General features: G+C 42.2%; 1 protein-coding gene and 1 long non-coding RNA gene across 8 annotated transcripts in view; one reads left to right on the top strand and one right to left on the bottom strand.

Moving 5' to 3' along the window:
* Positions 1-15,135, bottom strand: part of CNOT10 (CCR4-NOT transcription complex subunit 10) — an 81,097-nt gene extending 65,962 nt beyond the window's left edge. For 4 of the 7 annotated variants that reach the window (XR_007133414.1, XM_047769472.1, XM_047769477.1 and 1 more), the window contains exons 1-2: positions 2,943-3,032; positions 1,148-1,242 (exon numbers count right to left, since the gene is read on the bottom strand). Coding sequence is in view for 5 of the 7 variants with exons in the window: in XM_047769472.1 (XP_047625428.1) it covers positions 1,148-1,242; positions 2,943-3,009 (162 nt within the window). In the remaining 2 variants the exon portion in view is untranslated. Of the gene's footprint in view, positions 1-1,147; positions 1,243-2,942; positions 3,033-14,852 lie in introns of those variants that run through there. The other 3 variants (XM_047769483.1, XM_047769492.1, XM_047769503.1) reach the window with 2 other exon arrangements.
* Positions 15,136-15,242: 107 nt separating this feature from the next.
* Positions 15,243-22,051, top strand: LOC125112041 (uncharacterized). Its single transcript, XR_007131023.1, has 3 exons — positions 15,243-15,309; positions 19,527-19,576; positions 21,573-22,051. It is a non-coding gene; the product is annotated as an uncharacterized LOC125112041 (long non-coding RNA).
* The last annotated feature ends 257 nt before the right edge of the window (positions 22,052-22,308 follow it).

Here is a 22,308-nt window from a genome sequence, read left to right as displayed (position 1 = left end):
GGGATCTGGTGCCGCTGTGAGCTATGGTGTAGGTGGCAGACTCGGCTCAGATCCTGAGTTGCTGTGGCTGTGATGTAGGCCAGCAGCTGCAGCTCACATTAGACACCTAGCCTGGGAACTTCCAATGCCACTAGTGTGGCCCTAAAAAGCAAAAGCAAAAAAAAAAAAAAAAAAAACCAAAGAAATTGTGATATGTCAATTTTACCTCAAAAAAAACTGAAAAAAAAAATTGTGCATATTTATTTCTTAAAAATCAAACTCTAAATACATGTGCATTATATCTACAAGACACACACACTATATAAGTTTATAAAATATCTATATATAATATATATTATAATCAGATATAATATACATTAGTATATACTGGTATATATTACTATCAGGGTGTAACAAGGCTAGCCAAGAAAGGTAATATGATTATTCCAAATTTTAATTTGTAGTATACTTTGCATACCCAAGTATCAAGTTCTTCAGCTTACATGAATGCAACCTGCTAATCAATAAGGTTTTCTTTCACATTATTTTGTTTGTTTGGTTTTTCTTCTTACAGCTGCACCTGCAGCATATGGAAGTTCCCAAGCCAGGGGTCAAGTCAGAGCTGCAGCTGCCAGCCTACTCCACAGCCACAGCAACACCAGATTCAAGCTGCATCTGCAACCCATTCAGCAGCCTGAGGCAACAATGGATCCTCAACCCACTGAGCTAGGCCAGGGATCAAACCCACATCCTGCGCCACAAAGAGAACTCCTCCTTCACATTGCTTAATGTCAGAAAGATAAAAGTTCTGACAACAAACTTCTGAGGTTCCATTATAAAGGATAGTCAAGGAAGAGAACTGAAGAGACTAGTGAAATGAAAAGCCATTCCCATATATTTACAAATCTAATTTTAAGAGACATAAAAACAAAACTATGACAGTTAAAATATGTTTATGGAAACAAAAACTTGGGAATGGCTCAAATCACTCCCATTCCTTTCATCATATTTAAACTAAAATTAAAAAAAAATTAAACCTAAGTAATCTCTAAACTTTAACTCCTGAATCAGTACAGAACAAAAACTACACATTAAAAAATTCATTGTGAAAAGATTCATACTTGACAGATCCTAAAGATGGCACAGATTAAGAGAAACCATTTCTTACTGTGAAAGCTTGGAAAGCATTGGTGGACAACTCCTTCTCTTGATCAGTGATCCCAGAAGACTGACCTGGTCCCTCATGTTTCTCTGCTCCCTGATCTGCAAACACACAAGTTTTGGAGTTCTTTAGAAGTAACATTTTTGCAGTGACTGTAGTTTTCCTCTTAACTGTCTTCTTCCTACTGAAGTTGCCAGTTACCTCTCTCCACTACAATGGCCAGTGGGTTTTTTTTGTTTTGTTTCTTAGTTTCTTTTTCTTTTTTTTTAGGGCCACACCCATAATTTCCTGGGCTAGGGGTTGAACTGGAGCAGCAGCAGCAATTCTATGCCACAGCAACACCAAATCCGAGGCGCATCTGTGACCTACGCTATAGCTTATGACAACACCAGACCCTAAACTCACTGAGCGAGGCCAAGGATCAAACTTGCATGCTCACGGATACTATGTTGGGTTCTTAACCCGCTGAGCCATAACAGGAACTCCAGAGCTAGCGTTTTACATGAGGAAAGAGCCATTACTTTGAAAACTTAAGAAATGTTTCCCTTTGCCGTGGAAATTGTTATATAAGGATTACAGCTCTCTCCATCAGGACATTCAGGCTGACAGCATTATGCTCTCTTAAAAATATTAGATCTCAGGGAGTTTCCATTGTGGCTCAGCAGAAACGAATCTGACTAGTATCCATGACGACATGGGTTCGAACCCTGGTCTCACTTAGTGGGTTAATGATCCGGTGTCAGCGTGAGCTGAGGCATAGGTTGTAGATACGGCTCAGATCTGGCATTGCTGTGGCTATGGCAGAGGCCAGCGGCTACAGCATGAATTCAACCCCTAGCCTGAGAACTTCCATATGCTGCGGATGCAGTGCTAAAAAGACAAAAAAAAAAAAAAAAAGTTAAGATCTCCCCTCGCCCCTGCGCCAGTAATATACCAAATATCTTATATATTCAAGAAACTATGCCAGGCCCTGGAAATATAAAGAGATTATAAACCCATGTTCAAATGCCTTCAAAAAGTTTATAACCCAGTTGAAGCACAGTAACATTTACCCATTAGAAAACTACATTGATAAGAACCCATCAGTAATTTCCAGGCAAAGAATGCTTTCAAAGACTTAGAAATCCAAAAGCCAAGACTAATACATTTAAAAAAATTTCCTTTGGTGTTCCTGTCGTGGCTCAGTGGCTAACGAATCGGACTAGGAAACATGAGGTTGTGGGTTTGATCCCTGGCCTTGCTCAGTGGGTTAAGGATTGGCATTGCCATGAGCTGTGGTATGGGTTGCAGACGTGGCTCGGATCCTGCATTGCTGTGGCTGTGGCATAGGCCAGTGGCTATAGCTCCGACTGGATCCCTAGTCTGGGAGCCTCCATATGCCACGGGTGTGGCCCTAGAAAAGACAAAAAGAGACAAAAAAAAAGTTTCCTTAACATAAGTATCCATATACATTCTAACATTAACACTTTTTGCCCCATAATTTACTGTTTTAAAAATGAGATTTTTTGTTTTTAATTTAAAAAAAGAATCCCAACATAAACATAAAAATCTTAGTTGAACCAAGTCTTACTTAAACAACTCAAAAATGACAACTGTTTTTGGTTTTATGGCCTTGTCTGAGGCACGCTGAAGTTCTGGGGCCAGGGATCAAACCTGTGCCACAGCTGCAACCCATGCCACAGCAGTGACAATGCCAGATCCTTAACCTGCCACGTCACTAAGGGAACTTCCTCAAGGATGACACTGTTAAGTGTGAGTATAAACTGGTACGACCTCCTGGAAAGTAACTGGCAATACTTACCTATGTACATAGCCTTGACCAATCTCATTTCTAGGCATTCACTCCACAAATACCCAAAGATGTTCATCACAGCACTATTTATAATAGTGAATATCTAGAAATAACAAATATCCTTCAGTTAAGAAAATTGCTGGAGGAGTTCCCGTCATGGCTCAGCGTTAACGAACCCGACTAGCACCCATGAGGACACAGGTTCAATCCCCAGCCTTGCTCAGTGGGTGAAGGATCTGGCATTGCCGTGAACTCTGGTGTATGTAGGTCGCCTGCTACAGCTCCGATTAGACCCCTAGCCTGGAAACCTCTGTATGCGGCGGGTAGGGCCCTAGAAAAAACAAACAAAAAGATATATAAACATGTATTTCTGAATATGTACAGAATAAAATTTGGAAGGATGTCAAACTCTTAGGGGTTACCTCCAGGGAGTGGGATGGAAGAGTGAGAGATTTCACTTTCCTTCACATTCCTTAAGTGTAAAATCAACCAGGACCTGTTCTGGATATAAAAGCCTTACTGAGCTACAACACCACTCCACAGACAGACAGACAGACAGACACACACGGTTTCTAGTTTGCAGGAAAAAAAGCCTCCAAGATCTTCCCTAATATTGTGGAAAATTGACACAACACTGTAAACCAGCTATAATGGAAGAAATAAAAAATCATTAAAAAAAAAAAAAAAGGGTCTTCACTGAGAGCCGAAGGACAGATTCAAATTTGCTGTCACCCAATACCACAGCCACAGTGACCCTGGGGTATCCAAGCTGCATCTGCAGCCTACACCACAACTCATGGCAAAGTTGGATTCCCAACACCCAGGGATTGAACCTGCATCCTCACGGGTACTACTCAGATTCGTTCTGATGCACCACAAAGGGAACTCCTCAAACATTAATTAAGTTAGGGAGGGAATGCAGAAACAAAGGAGGAGCAGTCAATAGACAACAGTGCAGGGTATAGGTTTCCCCTCAGGGAATATAGGTAACAATAATATAGCTCTGAATTCTTCAACAGAATTAAGGCCACCGGCCAGAGTGGAGGAAGGTAACTTTGGGCTGAACCATAAGATTCTTGGACAGCCCCCTGCCACCCCATCAACCAATCAGGAGAAAGGTACACACCCTGAGCCCTCCTCCCAACTTTTGCCTATAAAAACTTTTTTTCCAAAAACCATTGGGGAGCTCAAGTTTTCTGAGCACAAGCCACCTATTCTTCTTGCTTGGCCCTGCAATAAACCTTTCTCTGCTCCAAACTCCAATGTTTCAGTTTGTTTGGCCTCACTGTGCACTGGGCACATGAACTTGTATTTGACAACAATTGTTTAAATTTTTATAATGAATATGGGTTACTGCTTAAAAGTTTTACTTTTTAAATGTCTGCCTAAAACTAATAAAACGTTTTGGAAGTCAGATGGGGGTTGCCTTAAGAAGTCTAGTGACTGCAGTATGCATCAGGTGGAATATGAAGAGGTATTTCTGAGTGTGTGAGCATTCATTTAATTACACGTACACTTAATAATGTGGGTATTTCTTTTTCTTTTTGCTTTTCAGGGTTGCACCTGTGGTATGTGGAAGTTCCCAGGCTAGGGGTCAAATTGGAGCTACAGCCAACAGCCGCAGCCAGGATCCGAGCTGCATCTGTGACCTGCACCATAGCTCACAGCAACACTGGATCCCTGACCCACTAAGCGAGGCCAGGGACTGAACCCACATCTTCATGGATGCCAGCTGGATTCATTCTGATGCACCACAATGGGAACTCCTAATGTGGGTATTTCTTGATAACTGCCTAGAAACCTGTCTTCCAGGAACATTTCAAAGAACTAGTCCTCAGCAGAGCTAACTTTCGGAAGCCCTGGCTTGGCACATGTCATCAATCAGTAAAGACTTCCAATTTCCCTCCCTCAAGATGGCAACATAGTACAATAAAAAGTCTTGGCTTCAGTCTGGTCTCCCCTTGGCCACCTAACTCTGCTTACTGATGCTAAATAAGGTCACTGCTGTGGTTCGGGTACAATCCCTGGTCCAGGAACTTCCACATGCCAAGGGTATGGCCAAAAAAAAAAGTGAAAAAACAACCCCAAGACTTATTTATGCACCTTAAACACACAAATTAACAATGAAATTAGATTTAATGTGAATAGCTCCTTAGATCACCAAGAAACCCCTATTATTAGATATGATAATATAACTTGTGCTTAAGTGAATTTATCTAAGACTTAGATTTGACCTATAAAAAAGGCATTCTGGTATTTGGGCTTATTAGAAGAATTATTTCTGATAATTAAAGTTAGATAAATTAGTATTTCATATCTACTTTTGCATACAGATAAGTAACGGAGGAGGAAAAACTAATTGTTCAATGGGGACAGCTCACTGGTTTAAGAGGACACTCAAACAACTTTTTCCTTAGAAAGCCAATAACAGAGTTATTTGTTAACTCAACTGTTTACACAATGCATCTGTTTTACAAAATAACACAATATTGTTCAGAGTGAGGGCCAATTTCTTTAAAATGTCTAAAAATGGGGACACAGGATTTCAGGACTCCAGAAAGTAAAATGAGAATTTAGAATGAGACAGAACCCTCAACTCTGTGTATATTCATGAGACCATTTTAACAATGAACATAAATACTTTGTAAAATTTTTAGGGTGCCTAAAGTGTTTAAAAAATCCATCTACATAAAGACACTAAATTTAAACCAAATGCCAAAAATTTTAGTTTGCCATCAAGTTACCTCCATAGCTTCTTCTAAAACACACCCTCCTTGGCAGTTCCCGTCAGGGCTCAGCAGTAAGGAACCCAACTAGTATCCATGAGGACACAGGTTCAAACACTGGCCTCACTCAATGGGTTAAGGATCTGGCATTGCTGTGAGCTTTGGTGTAGGTCGCAGATGCAGCTCAGATCCTGCGTTGGTGTGGCTGTGGCACAGGCCAGCACAACTGCAGCTCTGATTTCACCCTTAGCCAGGGAACTTCCATACACCAAGGGTGCAACCCTAAGAAGACAAAAACAAAACAAAGCAAAACAAAACAAAACAAAAAAAAATAAAACACGCCCTCCTCTTAGATTAGATGACATTCCTTCATGGGACTTCTGGGCCTAAATGTCATTTATAAATTGCGGTTTATAAATACAGGGTGGAGGGAAACACCCAACAATTCACCAAGGCACTGAAGAGTTTAAGCTTCTACTTTCCACCAAAAGCAGACTGGCTCATGTGGCTACTGCTATCATCCTCTAGAACTATAAAAGTTTCCTAAAGTCTTCCAAGTAAAGAGAGACACCAACTTTAACAACAAGAGACCCTGAAATTCCCATTTCTACAGACATTTTATTTTATTTTTATTTTTATTTTGGCTGTGCCTTCAGCATATGGAAGTTCCCTGGGGCCAGGGATCAAAGCCTTGCCACAGCAGTGTCCTGGGCTGCTGCAGTGACAATGCCAGATCCTTAGCCCTTAGAGTCACAAGAGAACTCCTCGACATTTTTTTTTTTTGGTCTTTTTAGGGCTGTACCCGTGGCATATGGAAATTTCCAGGCTAGGGGTGGAATCAGAGCTGCAGCTGCTGTCCTACGCCAAGCCATGCCAGATTTAAGGCATGTCTGTGGTCTACACTACAGCTCATGGCAATGCTGGATCCTTAACCCACTGAGTGAGGCCAGGTATCAAACCCGCAACCTCATGGTTCCTAGTCAGATTTGTTTCTGCTGCCTCGACAGGAACTCCCCACTCCTAGACATTTTAGATAGCCAAGCTCAATAAATAGCCTATTACATGTTAATAATAATAATTATTATTCTACCTACATTCTTTCACTTCAAGATAAAACTCAGAGGGAAAAACTCACTTCAGTGGTATTACTATTTTTATTTTCCTTATCTTTCTTCACTTTACAGGTTTTCTGTAAGGAACTGGTATTATTTTTTGCAATTAGTCTTTAAAACATTTGGTATTTTGGTAATACTGACTTCTTACCAGAAAGAGTCTGCACATAATTCCACAACGTGTCTTTACTTGTCCAGAAATAGTCTCCATTGCCAATTGAAAGAGTATATGACCGATTATCCATAAGTTTGACTTTCCTTCTACTCTGGCCTAATGAACAGGGCTGACTTTCCAGGCGAACAGAGCTTTTAGATGCACAAACCTTGACGCTTTTTAAGCCAACAGACTTCATTTCTACCAACCAATTGCCTTTAGGTTTAAACTAAGTAGCAAAGAAACACATCTCTTTTTCAAAACTGAAAAAAGTCAGTTAACTGAAAACCCAGAAACATTCTAATGTAGAAGGTTAACAATTCAAACCTAATTGGAGGAGGAGCTTCCATACAAGCTCCAACTTTCAAAATATAGCTCCAACGATGTTCAAAAAAACAAAAACAAAAACAAAACAAAAACCGCCACATTTTTTTCCAAAGAAAAAAGAAATGTAGGCCTAAAGAAATACCTCTACACATACAAAATAGTGCTGATGCCTTTGGGAGGGAAAATTTAAATAAGGAAGATGCCATTTCAGAGAAAAATCACTCACATTTACCAAAGCCACCATACGGCTAAGATCCGAACACCTGGCATGTGTTTTCTATCATTTGAACAAGTAGACCTACCTTAGCAAAGCCCTAGGCAGAATGGCTGATTTCTACACAGCTCCAAGAACTGACATGTGACCAGGATGCCACAAACTTGAGCACCCTGTCCAGCATGGCAGAAATAAAGGAATAGAATACCAAGTATCAAGAATATCAGCATAGTGGAGTTCCCACTGTGGTGCAACAGGAATGGTGGCATCTCTGGAGCACTGGGACTCAGGTTTGATTTCCCAGCTCAACACGGTGGGTTAAGGATGCAGTGTTACTGCAGCTGTGGCTTGGGTCACAACTAAGGCTCAGACCTGATCCCTGGCCCAGTAACTCCATATGCCTCAGGAAGGCCAAAAAAAGAAACAAAAAAAGAATATCAGCATACCTCGGGGAAGACAGGCAAAGCAGAACACTACCACCGCTGATGAGTATTTTTATTTTCATATCTAAGACTAGTTTTTAGTCCCAGAAAAGAGATTTACTGTAGTTTTCAAATATTAATATTTGACTTCTTAATGTTACAAATTCAAAAAGTCTAATTTTTTTTTTGCTTTTTAGGGCTGCAGCAACAGCAGCAGCAGCAGCATATGGACGTTCCCAGGATAGGGGTCGAATCGGAGCCACAGCTGCAGGCCTACACCACAGCCACAGCCACACGGGATCTGAGCTGCATCTGCAACTACACCACAACTCACGGCAACATCAGATCCTTAACCCACTGAGCAAGGCCAGGGATCGAACCTACATCCTCATGGATACGAGTCGGGTTCGTTTCCATTGCTCCACAAGGGGAACTCCAAAAAGCCTAAACTTTCACATTCAACTTAGACATCTTATTCTACTTTGAGTTTTAAATTTGAAAGGGCTGTGATAAACGTCTGATTTCATTTACAAAGATAAATACCTTCAAACATAAAATTTTAACTACTTTAAATAATTTAATGTCCCAATTTAAGTAGAGTAATTTGACTTAAAAAAGACACATATTTTCTGAGAACTCAAGTTACTTATAAATCTAAAAAGCTAAGCTTACAAAAATAGTGACTCTTGGGTACTCTTTACTGTCCATGCAATAATACAGTAAGGCTTCAACTTATATTCACAAATATTAATCAATTATCCAAACAATTACAAATTTTAATTTGGAATCATAAGACTCTAAATTCTTTTTTTTTTTTTGGCGGTGCCCATGGCACACAGACGTTCTTGGGGCAGAGATCAAACCTGCATCACAGCAATGACTAAAGCCATAGCAGTGATAACACGGAATCCTTAACCTGCTGAGCCACCAGGAAACTCTAAGACTCTATAAATTTTTTTGTTTTGTTTTTTGCTTTTTAGGGCCACACCTGCAGCATATATAAGTTTTCAGGCCAAGGGGTGAATCAGAGCTGCAGCTGCTGGCCTACACCACAGCTCATGCAATGCCAGATCCTTAACCCACTGAGCGCGGCCAGGAATTGAACCTGCGTCTTCATGGATATTAGTTTGAAACCCACTGAGCCACAACAGGAACTCCCCAAGACTCTAAGTTCTTAAACATTAAAAACACTTAAAATATCCAGTGTAGGTCACTGTTAATCCTTATTCTGAAAACTGGTAAATGAAAAGGCTGAATTAGGAGTTCCCGTCATGGTTCAGAGAAAACGAATCTGACTAGCATCCATGAGGACACAGGTTTGATGTAAGCCAGCAGCTGCAGCTCAGATTCAACCCATAGCCTGGGAACTTCTGTATGCTGAGGGTGCAACCCTAAAAAAAAAAAGCTGAATTAAGTTTTTAACAATGATATCCCTTTCTGGGAAAAATTACACTTCATCCCAGTTTATATGTCAGAACTATTCTTTGTAGAATGACAGCTAGGAGTTCCCGTCGTGGCGCAGTGGTTAACGAATTCGACTAGGAACCATGAGGTTGCGGGTTCGATCCCTGGCCTTGCTCAGTGGGTTGAGGATCCGGTGTTGCCATGAGCTGTGGTATAGGTTGCAGACTTGGCTCCGACCTGGCGTTGCTGTGGCTCTGGCGTAGGCTGGTGGCTACAGCTCTGATTAGACCCCTAGCCTGGGAATCTCCATATGCCGTGGGAGTGGCCCTAGAAAAGGCAAAAAGACAAAAAAAAAAAAAAGAATGCCAGCTGACAAATGCAGACACGGTAATAGAATTAGGAAAAGTATCACTTTGCAACCCCCAATGATGTAACTGATTATGGCACAGATCATCTACAGTGGATGTTTATATAATGCCAAATTATTACCACATAGATTACTTTTTTAAAGAATCCGAGATGTAACTGTCATATAACATTATATTAGTTTCAGGTGTACAACCTAATGATGTGATATTTTTGTATATCCTGTATATTACTTCTGACTGAATATGGGAAAGGACAGTCCTGTGAACCACCTTAACAAACTGATCAAACTGAGCATCATCAATAGTGGACAAAGTGACAGTAGGTGCTTTTTTTAAAAAATGATTTTTATTTTTTCCATTATAGTTGGGTTACAGTTGATGTGCTTTATATAAAGTACAGAACGCCACTTACAAAGCATCTTAAAAATATGTTAAATCTAAATCTAATCAAGCCTGTAGTAATAACATTCAGTTTACAGAAAATACAGGAGATAAGGAATTAATTAAAAGATACCAGGAAGAAACAATCAAAACATGCAGAATAGGGGGCATTTTGTAAGACAGTCCACTTAATCTCACTGTCGTTAAAAAAAAAAAGAAAGAGTGAGTTCCTGCCTTGGCGCAGCGGAAACAAATCCGACTAGGAACCATGAGGTTTCGGGTTCAATCTCTGGCCTCACTGAATGGGTTAAGGATCCAGCAATGCCATGAGCTGTGGTACAGACTACAGACTCGGCTCGGACCTGGCGTTGCTATGGCTCTGGCGTAGGCTGGTGGCTACGGCTCTGATTAGACCCCTAGCCTGGGAACCTCCATATGCTGTGGGTGCAGCCCTAAAAAGACAAAAGACAAAAGAAAAAAAAAAGAAAGAAAGAAAAAGAAAAAAGATATGGGGTATTAAGAGAAACATCAAAATACAATGAATGAGCCTTGACTGGGTCTTAACTTAAAAGTCACAGTTTCTTTAAAACTTTAAATAACATTTTTGGAACAATGAAGGAAATCTAATATATTCAAATATTAATTTTCTGAAGTATGATTATGGAACTGTACGTAAGTTTATGTCCTTATTTTTAATAACTGCATGAAGAAATTTTAGAGAGATGAAGTATCAAGGTCTACAGCTTATCTAGAAATGATTCAACATCAAGAACTATAGCTAGATGGAGTTTCCTCTGTGGTGCAACAGGATCAGTGGCATCTTGGGAGCACCTAGACATAGTGCAGCTGCAGCTTAGGCCTCGACTTTGGCTCCTATCTGATACTTCAGGTGGCCCAAAAAAGGAAAAAAAGAACAACAAAAAAGAACTGTAGCTAGTGACAGCTAGCCACACCTGCAGCACATAGAAGTTCCCAGGCTAGGGGTTGAATCAGAGTTGCAGCTGCCAGCCTACACTACAGCCACAGCAACTGGGGATCCCAGCCTCATCTGTGACCTATACTGCAGCTCATGGCAACGACAACCCTTTACCTACTGAGCGGGGCCAGGGATCGAACCTGCATCCTCATGGATACTAGTCGGGTTCATTATTGATAAGCCACAACAGGAAATTCAATTTTTTCAATTATTTCAATGTTTGAAATCATTTGTAATAAAAAGTTGAAAAATGTCAAACATACACAGATTTTTACAACTATGCATGGTGCATGGTATTAATTTCACAATATATACAAATATCAAATTATTATATTGTAAACCTGAAACTAATACATCAATAACAACTTTTTTTTTTGTCTTTTTAGGGCCACCCCTGAGGCATATGGAAGTTCCCAGGTTAGGGGTCAATTCGGAGATGCAGCTGCCAGTCTACCCCACAGCCACAGCAATGAAAGATCCGAGCCTCATCTGTGACCTACACCACAGCTCATGGCAACACAGGATCCTTAACCCACTGAGCAGAGCTAGGGATTAAACCTACATCCTAAGGGATACTACTCGGGTTCGTTACAGCTGAGACACAATGGGAACTCCTACACCCTGATTTAAAAAAAAAACAAACAAAAAACAGAGGGATTTCCCACTGTGGCTCAGCAGAAACAAATGTGACAAGTAATCCCTGGCCTTGCTCAGTGGGTTAAGGATCTGACTGAGCTGTGGCGCATGTCACAGATGCTCCTTGGATCTGGCATGGCTGTGGTGTAGCCCAAGAGCTACAGCTCTGATTGGACCTTTAGCCTGGGAAGCTCCACATGCCAAGGGTGCAGACCTAAAAAGATCAAAAAAAAAAAAAAAAAAGAGAGAGAGAGAGAAACACTAACCTGAACTACTGAATGTTTCTATTTATTAACCACCTGGAAAGATATCTAACCTTAAAATTATATGATCCTATCAAGAATGTCTTTCAAAAAAATTAAATGAATTGACAGTAACTAGAAAAATAAAAAAACCATGCACACACACAGGAGTTCCTTGGTGGTACAGAAGGTTAGGATCTGGTATGCTCACTGCGGTGGCTCAGGTTTGATCCCTAGTCTGGCCAAAACATTAAAAAAGTAAAGTCAAACAAATCATTCTAAAATATTGCTGATGTTTCATACCACTTTTATACATTTCACAGGAACTTTCCACTGCCCCTAAAATGTTTATTTTAGGTTGGTGCCCCATCCACCCTGGGATACCGCTTCCCTTATGATTTGGTTGAAATACAAACTGCTGACTGGTCAGTCAGTCACTAAGAAGTCACACAACCTAGAACTTCAGGTAAATCAGTTCTCCAGCAGGTGAGTCTTGACCAATTGGGAAGAGGAAATGGGAGAAAGCTGGACATTCAACCCTTTCACTCTGATGTGGTCTTTTTTTTTTCTTTTTTGCAGTGCACATGGTATGCAAAGCTCCTGGGCCAGGGATGGAACCTGAGCTATAGCAGAGACAACACCAAATCCTTAACTGCTAGGCCACCAGGGAACTCCTCATCTAAAGGGTAGTTTCGCCTGGAAAACCTTATAGAAAACTCCGATATGCAAATGACCTGCTCTGTCTCCTCACAGGTCAGAGTGACAGTAGCCAGGACTGTAACGTATTGCATCTTCCTTTGCCCCCTCACCTTCCCTATCTTGAGCCTACACCTCCAAATAAAAAATATGCAGCTTAACCAGGTTCTGCTTTCCAAAGAATGTGGGCTACAACATACATCTTATCTTACCTCATCTGATTCTAACAAGTTACAAACTTGTGAGGGATATAAATTACAAAGATACTGGGAATAAGTAAGAATACTGAGGACCCCATTTCTTTCCTTTTCAGCAGAGGCTTAAATAAAGTTTCTTTTTTGTTGTTGTTGTTTTTTTTTTGTCTTTTTCTTTTTTTTTGCCTTTCCTAGGGCCGCTCCTGCAGCATATGGAGGTTCCCAGGCTAGGGGTCTAATTGGAGCTGTAGCCGCCGGCCTACGCCAGGGCCACAGCAACGCGGGATCCAAGCCGTGTCTGCAACCTACACCACAGCTCACGGCAACACCGGATTGTTAACCCACTGAGCAAGGCCAGGGATCCAACTTGCAACCTCATGGTTCCTAGTCAGATTCGTTAACCACTGCGCCACAACGGGAACTTCTAAATAAAGTTTCTTAAAACTTGCCCATGGTCACACAAATACCATATGGTACAACTAGGCTGAACCTAGGCTGCCTGATTTCATTTTTATTATTTTTTTGCTTTTTAGGGCCAAACCCACAGCATGTGGAAATTCCCAGGCTAGAGGCTGAATCAGAGCTACAGCTGCTGACCTAGGCCACAGCCACAGCAATGCTGGATCCTTAAACCACTGAGCGAGGCCGGGGATCAAACCCACAACCTCATGGTTCCTACTCCTGTTCATTAGCCACTGAGCCACTAAGGGAACTCCTAGGCTGCCTTATTTCAAACTTCCTCCTCCTCCTACCTCTTCATCACTTATCACTTGGCTCAGTTAAAACATGAAGCAGCTCACAGGACACCACTGCTGACATCTCTCAATGGCTCCCCATAAGTTAGAATGAAATTTCATCTTCTTCCATGGCCCACAAAGCCTGACAGAAGCTGTCCCCCACCCCCTAACTCTGACTTTGCCTCTTGCCTCACCTCCTCTGCTCACTATGCTATAAAATGAGTGCTCTGATATGCCAGCAGTTGGTCCAGGTGCTGGAAACGGCACACAACCCCAACACAGACAAAAGTGCCTGACCTCAAGGTGCTTATGCTCCCAGGTCTTCCTGCTGTACATTTTCCAAGGGGTCTGTACAGCTGCTGCTCCTCCTATCTGCATCATTCTTGCTTCCTGTGGCTGGCTCTTTAGAGTCTTTGTTCAAATGTCACCTCTTAGAGAGCCTTTCCCTATCTGATCCACTCTCAGTTATTGAGATCAAGACATACTAAAACACACACTACATATTGAGATTTCCTTTTTCCTTTTTTAAATTAATTTTAGTTTTAAAAATAATTTTACTGTGAAAAATCTTAAGTGTTGACTGCTTCTAAGTCCTGTCATTTAAATTCCAACAAAACCTGGATGGATGCCACAGAGAACATTATTTTCTTACAGGAAACATAGGCCAGACCATCCCAAAAGTAGGCAGGAAAGCATTTTATATTCTTCAAAGGAGAAGATGTTTAGGAATGGGGTAGTAATCCATAAAGAAAATCGTCGCGGTTAAATTAGTCTTGAGGAACTAGGGGAAAACAGGTTCCACACGCAAGATATTAAAAAGCAGAGTCTGAAGTGAGACACAATGAAGTTATGCCTATTTAAATAAATGGTTTTCATAAAGCTAATTATATACGACGTGGCCGACCAGAGGCAAGCTGATGTCGCCGTGACCAGCCAGGGAAGTCCTGGCCTGAGCCAGGGGAAATCAAGGTAGCTCTTTTTCCAGGGTGAACTTTCCTTGCTCTGCTTTCCCCAAAGGGAAGTCAGAAAATCTGTGAAGCGGCCACAAAGGTTTAAGCTTTTTAAACCAGAGCTATTCCAGAGAGCGGGGCAAAGGAGGGCAGAAGTAGCTTCACGCCACACTTGGTAAGAAACTATCTGACATCGGGCCCAAAGACTCACATTCGCCCCTCAGAGGGAGAGGATGGGGAGAGAAATGCACGCCCCAATTAGAGTCACCCTAGAGTCCCCAACCTCCAGTCCCCAACCGGAGCTCCTCCGCCGAAGCGCAGGGTCTGCCTGCTCCCGCGTGTCCCGTTTCGACCCTGATCGCTGGGCGCGGGCACCTCACCTGCGGGCTTGTCTGCAGCCATCTTCCCGCCTCGGCTCAGGTTCTTCCCCGCAGGTGGCGTGGCCTCCACTCCAGCTGCCCGGCCGACCGCTGTCCTGGACCTCGGAGGAAAAGTCTGCACCCACTCCCCGGGTTCCGGTCTGTGGAGTGGGCAGACGGCGGGCTGAGGAAGTGACGAAGGCTAGCTCGCGTAGTCTAGCAACAGCAGCAGCGTCTCCGCCAGGGCGGTGCCACCGCCCCCAGCCATGCCCGGCTTCCGCCTCGCCGAGTCCCCTGACACACTACTTCCGGGGGCCGCAGCCGGCGTGGGAACTGCGGCTGGTCCCGCCCCACGCTGGCGTCCCCGGCGCCCCGCCCCCTGCAGCGTGAGCGCGCGCTCCCGTCCGGAAGTACGCTCAACCGCACCTCTGGGAGAGAGCTGTGCGCTGGTGCTTTGTGCTTGTCCCGGTTAGACTTCGTAAGTATCAGAGCTTTTGTCCCTCATTTTACGGAAAACCACATAACTGCACTTGACATCTAAGCTTAAGGCTAAGCTTAGCTAAGCTTAAGGCTTGCACTTGGCTTGTATACTCATTGATTTCTCACAGATCTCTGAGAAGGCACTGTTGCCCTTTCCCTTTCCCATTTAAAGTCAAAACAAAACATTTTGTTTTAGAAGTTTTAAATGTACATAAAATTGCAGAAATGATACATGGAGCTCTTGTGAGCGTTTTGAATATTATTAAGTCACTACGACACATCTGTCACGTCTAAGAAACCACCATTAGCATATTACTATTAATTTTTTTTTCAACTTCACCAGTTTTCTTTCTTTCTTTTCTTTTCTTTTTTTTGGTCTTTTTGCCTTTTCTAGGGCCACTCCCTCGGCATATGGGGGTTCCCAGCCTAGGGGTCTAATGGCCTACAGCAGAGCCACAGCAACGTGGGATCCGAGCCGCGTCTGGAACTTACACCACAGCTCACAGCCACGCGGGATCGTTAACCCACTGAGCAAGGCCAGGGATCGAACCCTCAACCTCATGGTTCCTAGTCGGATTCGTTAACTATTGAGCCACGACAGGAACTCCCATTCACCAGTTTTCAGTTAAGGTCCCTTTTCTGTTCCAGGATCTTTTCCAGGATACCACATTAAATTTATTCATGTCTCCTTAAGCTATTCTTTTTCTTTTTTTCCTTTTTACATCCACATCTGCAGCATATGGAAATCCCTGGGCTAGGAGTCTAAATGGAGCTGCAGCTGCAGGCTTACACCACAGCCAGGGCAGTGACAGATCTGAGCCACAAGGATCTGAGCCCCATCTGTGACCTACACCACAACTTGTGGCCACGCCAGATGCTTAACCCACAGGGAAGGGGCCTGGGAAGGAAGCTACATCCTCACGGACACTATGTCAGGTTCTTTACCTGCTGGGCCACTATGGGAATTCTTTCTCAGGCTATTCTTGGCTGTTATTGCTTCTCAGATTTTCCTTATTTTTGTGTGTGTGTGTTTTTCTAGGGCTGCACCTGTGACATATGCAGGTTCTCAGGCTATGGGTCTAATCAGAGCTGTAGCCACCACCCTATGCCAGAGCCACAGCAACTCAGGATCCAAGCCTCATCTGTGAACTACACAGCTCACGGCAACGCCAGATCCTTAACCCACTGATCGAGGCCAGGGATTGAACCCGAAACCTCATGGTTCCTAATCAGATTTGTTAACCACTGAGCCAGGATGGGAATTCCAGATTTTCCTTGTTCTTGATGACGTTGACAGCTTTGAAGAGTACCAGTCAAGGTTTTTGAAGAATGGGTTAATTGTTTTTTTGTTTTTGTCCTCTTAAGGCCACAGTCATAGCATTATGGAGGTTCCCAGGCTAGGAGTCAAATTGAACTTGTAGCTGCTGGCCTACACCACAGCCACAGCAACACCGGATCCTTAACCCACTGAGCAAGGCCAGGGATTGAACCTGTGTCCTCACAGATACTCATCAGATTCACTTCCGCTGAGCCATGACAGGAACTGCATCCACTGTTTTTTATTTCATGGTTAGACTAGGGTTATAGATTTTTAGCAGAAACACCACAGGGTGACTTGCCATTCTCATTGCATCAAATTGAGACTAGGCACTATCACAATGACTTGGTGATGTTGACCTTGATCCCCTGGCTTAGGTAATTTTTGTCAGGCTTCTCTACTTTTAAGTCATTAAGTGCAGCTCACAGTTGAGTGGTTGAGGGCTGTGAAGCTCTACCTCCTGCTGTAGGAAGGCTGTACATAAATTATCTTTTCCAAGGGAAATTCATCTCTTCTCCCTCATTTAGTTACTTATTCAGTCATATATTTATGTCTGTATGGATTCACGATATTTATTTTTATTGAAGTTGATTTACAATGTGTTAGTTTTTGGCATAGAGCAAAGTGATTTATATATATACACATATATGTATATATATTCTTTTTCATATTATTTTCCTTTATGGTTTATTACAGGATACTGAATATAGTTCCCTGTGCTATCCAGTAGGTCCTTGTTGTATATCTATATCTATATATATAGCAGTTTGTATCTATATGTATATCTATCTATCTATCTATATATATATATAGTAGTTTGTATCTGCTAATCCCAAACTCTTAATTTATCCCTCCCCCACCTTCCACTTTGGTAACCATATTTGTTTTCTAGGTCTGTGAGTCTGTTTCTGTTTTTATTTATTTTTTTTGTCTTTTTGCCTTTTTTTTTGTTGTTGTTGTTGTTGTAGTTGTTGTTGCTATTTCTTGGGCTGCTCCCACGGCATATGGAGGTTCGCAGGCTAGGGGTCTAATCGGAGCTGTTGCCGCCGGCCTACGCCAGAGCCACAGCAACGCGGGATCTGAGCCGCGTCTGCAACCTACACCACAGCTCACGGCAACGCCGGATCGTTAACCCACTGAGCAAGGGCAGGGACCGAACCCTCAACCTCATGGTTCCTAGTCGGATTCGTTAACCACTGCACCACGACGGGAACTCCTGTTTCTGTTTTTAAATAAGTTCATTTGTATCATATTTTAGATTCAACATATAAGTGATATCCTATGGTACTTGTCTTTGTCTGACTTAGTATAATAATCTCAAGGTCCGTCAGTGGCAGCTGTTTTTATGGCTGAATAGTATTCCACATCTTCTGTACATGTACATTTATTTCATGTTGTGGTTTTAATCCAATACTACATTATTTTCTTGCTCAAATTGTTTCAGCTTTGGTAGTTGGGAGCCTTTTCAGGTTTGCTCCCACATACCTTTGATGCGGCTGCCCATTTTTTAAAAGAACCTTCTGTTTTATATTTACACATGCACAATAAAGTGTGCAAAATGTAATCACAGTTTTTTAAACTTTTCATATCCATGTATCTAGCACCCAGAGAAAGGACAACACACTACCCACATGCAGATACCCCCCTCATGCTTCCTTCCATCACTCTGTAAGGGAAATTACTAGCCTACGGCTAACACCGTGTATTAGTTTCACTGTTTTTTTTTTTTTTTTGTCTTTTTAGGGCTGCACCAGCTACATATGGAGGCTCCTAGGCTAGGGGTTGAATTGGAGCTGTAGCTGTTGGCCTACACCACAGCTGCAGCAACACCAGATCCAAGCCGTGTCTGCGACCTACACCATAGCTCATGCCATTGCTGGATCTTTAACCCACTGAGCGAGGCCAGAGATTGAACTGGCGTCCTCATGGATCCTAGTCAGATTCATTTCCGCTGAGCCACGATGGGAACTCCCAGTTTCACCTGTTTTTAAGCTTAATAAGAGTGGATCATGCAATATATTTTCTTTAAAGTCTAGAATGTTAGTTTGTTTCTCATTGTTAATTAATGTTCCATTATATGAACATACTGTAATCTATGTATTCATTTTATTGTTGAGTAGTTGGGTATTTTGTCTATTTCGAATAAGTTCAGTATGAATATTCTAGTATGTCTTTTATGGGAGCCAACATAAAAAGAAACCTAAAGCGTTTATTGATCTCACTGCTGTAAAGAGCCTTTCAATAAAAAAGGTATTAGGGGAGTTCCCATTGTGGTGCAATCGTATCAGTGGCATCTCTCCAGTGCCAGGACACAGGCTTAATCCCCTGCCTGGCACAGTGGGTTAAAGGATCCAGTGTTGCCACAGCTGCATTATAGGTCACCACTGTGGCTTGGATCTGATCTCTGGCCCAAGAATTCCATATGATGTGTGGTGGCCAAAAAAAAAAAAAAAAAAAAATGGAATTAGGAGGAAACATAAAATTTGAGCTTTTGCTGGATGATTTTAAAGAGGGATTAGGGAAGTTGGGAGGTTGGCAGTTTTGGGTTGAATGCAATTGGGAAACAGATAATTCAGTGATTGTCAGTCTTTAGGAGGTAGAAGGATGAAAGCAAGGCTGGAGTTGTCATTGGTCAAGGGGCAGCATTACTCATGGTGGAAGAAGGAGGTGTTTCCTTGTTTTTTGTGGTTATAAAGAGCTTTGTTTCTTTCTTGTCCCAAATATAGTCATGGTGTAACCTTCTCTGAACATGTTCATATTCCGTGAGTGTTGTTTATGTCCAGCTGGGAATGTTCTGCTAGCAGGATTGTTTTTCACTTTCTTCATCTCCAAGCTTGTCAGCAGAGCCATTTTTCACTTTCTCACATGTGGTCCCATCTACTGGTTCTATTTTACAGGTGAGAAGAATGAGGCACAATGTAAACCACTTCCCCAAGTAACAAGACTGGTAAGTGATGATTATCTTATTATTATCTTTCGACTGTAGAGGTTCTCGATTTTGCCCATATTAAAGACACCTTGGGTCTCTTCTCTCACCCTCCAGTATTGGCAGCTTTCTCTCATTTACAGCCAGGCTGACAACAGGGATGGAAAAGAGTTAATTCAGAAGTGGGAGGTGGGGAGTTCCCTGCTGGCTTTGTGGGTTAAAGATCTGGTGTTGTCACTGCTGTGGTAAAGGTTTGATTCCTGGCCCGGGAACTTCTTAAAAGAAAAAAAAAAGAAGAAATAGTAGTAGGAAAGTCTGCCCTGTCACCTACCATGGCAAGTCACTTCGCCTCCAGCTAGTGATGGTACAACTGTCTGCCTGCAGTGCATCAGACCATATGTGGTCCATGCCACTTGTGGAAGACTATCTCCAAGTTTGGTTGTGAACAGTCCTCCCATCCCGATATGAATATGCTGTTCTTCCCTCTCTGCGTAGGAACTGTGACTTGGTGTGACCAACAGAATGCAGAAGTGAGGCTGAGCCAGTTTTGGTTCTAGCCCTTGAGAGGCATGGCAGCATCCACTTTTCCTCTCCTGCACTCAGCTACCATGCTGCAAGTCTGTCATGCTGGAGAGAGACATGGGGAGGAGATTCAAGATGCCCCAACTGACAGACAGCACCAAGGTTCCAGACATAATGAAGCTGTCTTGAACCTTACCACCCAATTCAGCTGCCAGCTCAATGCAGTTACATGAGTGATCCTAGCTAATATCACATGAAGCAGAAAAAGGTGAAAAATAATTAAGTCATTGTTACTGAGCTTTTTTGTATCTAATTAAAAAAATTGAGATACAAGCTCATAGCGTGCAATTCACCTAAACTTTTTTTGGCCAAGCTCACGGCATCGTGGCAGTTCTTGGGCCCGGGATTGAACTCACACCACAGCAGCTATCCTAGAAGCTGCAGTGACAATGCCACATCCACGACCCTCTGCACCACAAGGGACTCGCAGTTCACCCTTTTGAAGTGTACAATTCCATTGTTTTTAGCATATTCACAAAGTTGGGCAAACATTACCAATATCTAAATCCATGGCAAACTGCCAAGGTAGAGTGTTTTTTGGTTTTTGTTTTGTTGTTGTTGTCTTTTTTTTAAGGAACTTTTTTTTTTTGTCTTTTTGCCTTTTCTAGGGCTGCTTCCCATGGCACATGGAGGTTCCCAGGCTAGGGGTCCAATTGGAGCTGTAGCCACCGGCCTACGCCAGAGCCACAGCAACTCGGGGATCCGAACCGCATCTGCAACCTACACCACAGCTCACAGCAACACCAGATCCTTAACCCGCTGAGCAAGGCCCAGGGATCGAACCCACAACCTCATGGTTCCTAGTCGGATTTGTTAACCACTGAGCCACGATGGGATCTCCCTGTTGTTGTCTTTTTAAGGACTCATTGGTGCCTTCTTGAGGACATTTCCAATTTAAAAATGAAGAAAAAAAATTGAAAAAAAAAGTGAAGAAAAAATTTGTAAGTTAAACTTTTTTTTTTTTTGGCCTTTTCAAGGCCACACCCACAGCATATGGAAGTTCCCAGGCTAGGGGTTGAATTGGAGCTGTAGCTGCCGACCTACACCACAGCCACAGGATCTGAGCAGCATCTTCGACCTACAGCACACAACTCACAGCTACACCACAACTCACAGCAACGCCGGATCCTTAACTCACTGAGCAAGGCTAGAGATCAAACCTGCGTCTTCATGGATACTGGTCGGGTTCGTTACCATTGAGCCACACCAGGAACTCCAAACATGTTTTTATTACTCTCTAAAACATGAATTCAGGAAGATTATTTCAACTGTAAATATGGAAAATTGAATAATTAAAATTGTGTCATAATTATGATATTTTGTACAGAGGAGTATAGAATATATTATGACAGGTTTATTTGCAACTCAGAATTGACAAATGTCAGTATTTGCCACATTTACTTATATCTTTTTTTTTTTTCTCTTCTCATTGCAGCGTGCAGCGCCATGTGGGATCTCAGTTCTCAGACCAGGGCTTAAACTTGGGCTGCAGTGGTGAAAGAGCTGAATCTTAACCGTTGGACTGCCAAGGAATTCCCTAGATTCAAAATCTTTCTTTTGAAATTTGTTCCCGGTACAGATGAGTCTAGTTTATATTCCCTTGCTGATTACATTCCCCTTACTCCCTTCCCAGAGGTAGCCACAACTCAGAAGTTGCTGTGTGTCCTTATAGACCATGTTTAAAACATACCCATAAACAACATTTATTATTATTCAAATTTATATAAATATCACACTGACAGTATCATTATAAAACTTTCTCTTTTAGCTCAACAATATATATATGTCTTTTTAGGACCACACCCAAGGCATATAGAGGATCCCAGGCTAGGGGTCAAATCAGAGCTGTAGCTTGGATTCCATCCCAATAGGATCAGGGGCTAGGGGGCTTCCATATGCTTCGGGTGTGGCCAAAAAGGGAAAAAAATATATTGAAATATGTATTCATAATATATATATTTGTATTAAATATACAATATACAAAAATGTAGATATTTGTATTAAACCACAAATATAGTTTAACTGCTGTTTAGTATTCTACTAAATAATTATCACTTAGGTATACTTTTATAGCATGATCCTTACATAAAAGTCTCATAAATAATATAGGCATTAATTATCTCACTGACAAGAAATCTGCAGGTAGACTGTTTCACTGCTAGGTCAGCGAC

This window comes from Phacochoerus africanus, chromosome 1 (genome assembly GCF_016906955.1).
Source record: "Phacochoerus africanus isolate WHEZ1 chromosome 1, ROS_Pafr_v1, whole genome shotgun sequence".
Classification (NCBI taxonomy): domain Eukaryota; kingdom Metazoa; phylum Chordata; class Mammalia; order Artiodactyla; family Suidae; genus Phacochoerus; species Phacochoerus africanus.
The sequence above is the reverse complement of the archived record's forward strand: the minus strand, read 5'-3'. Positions and strand labels throughout refer to the sequence as shown.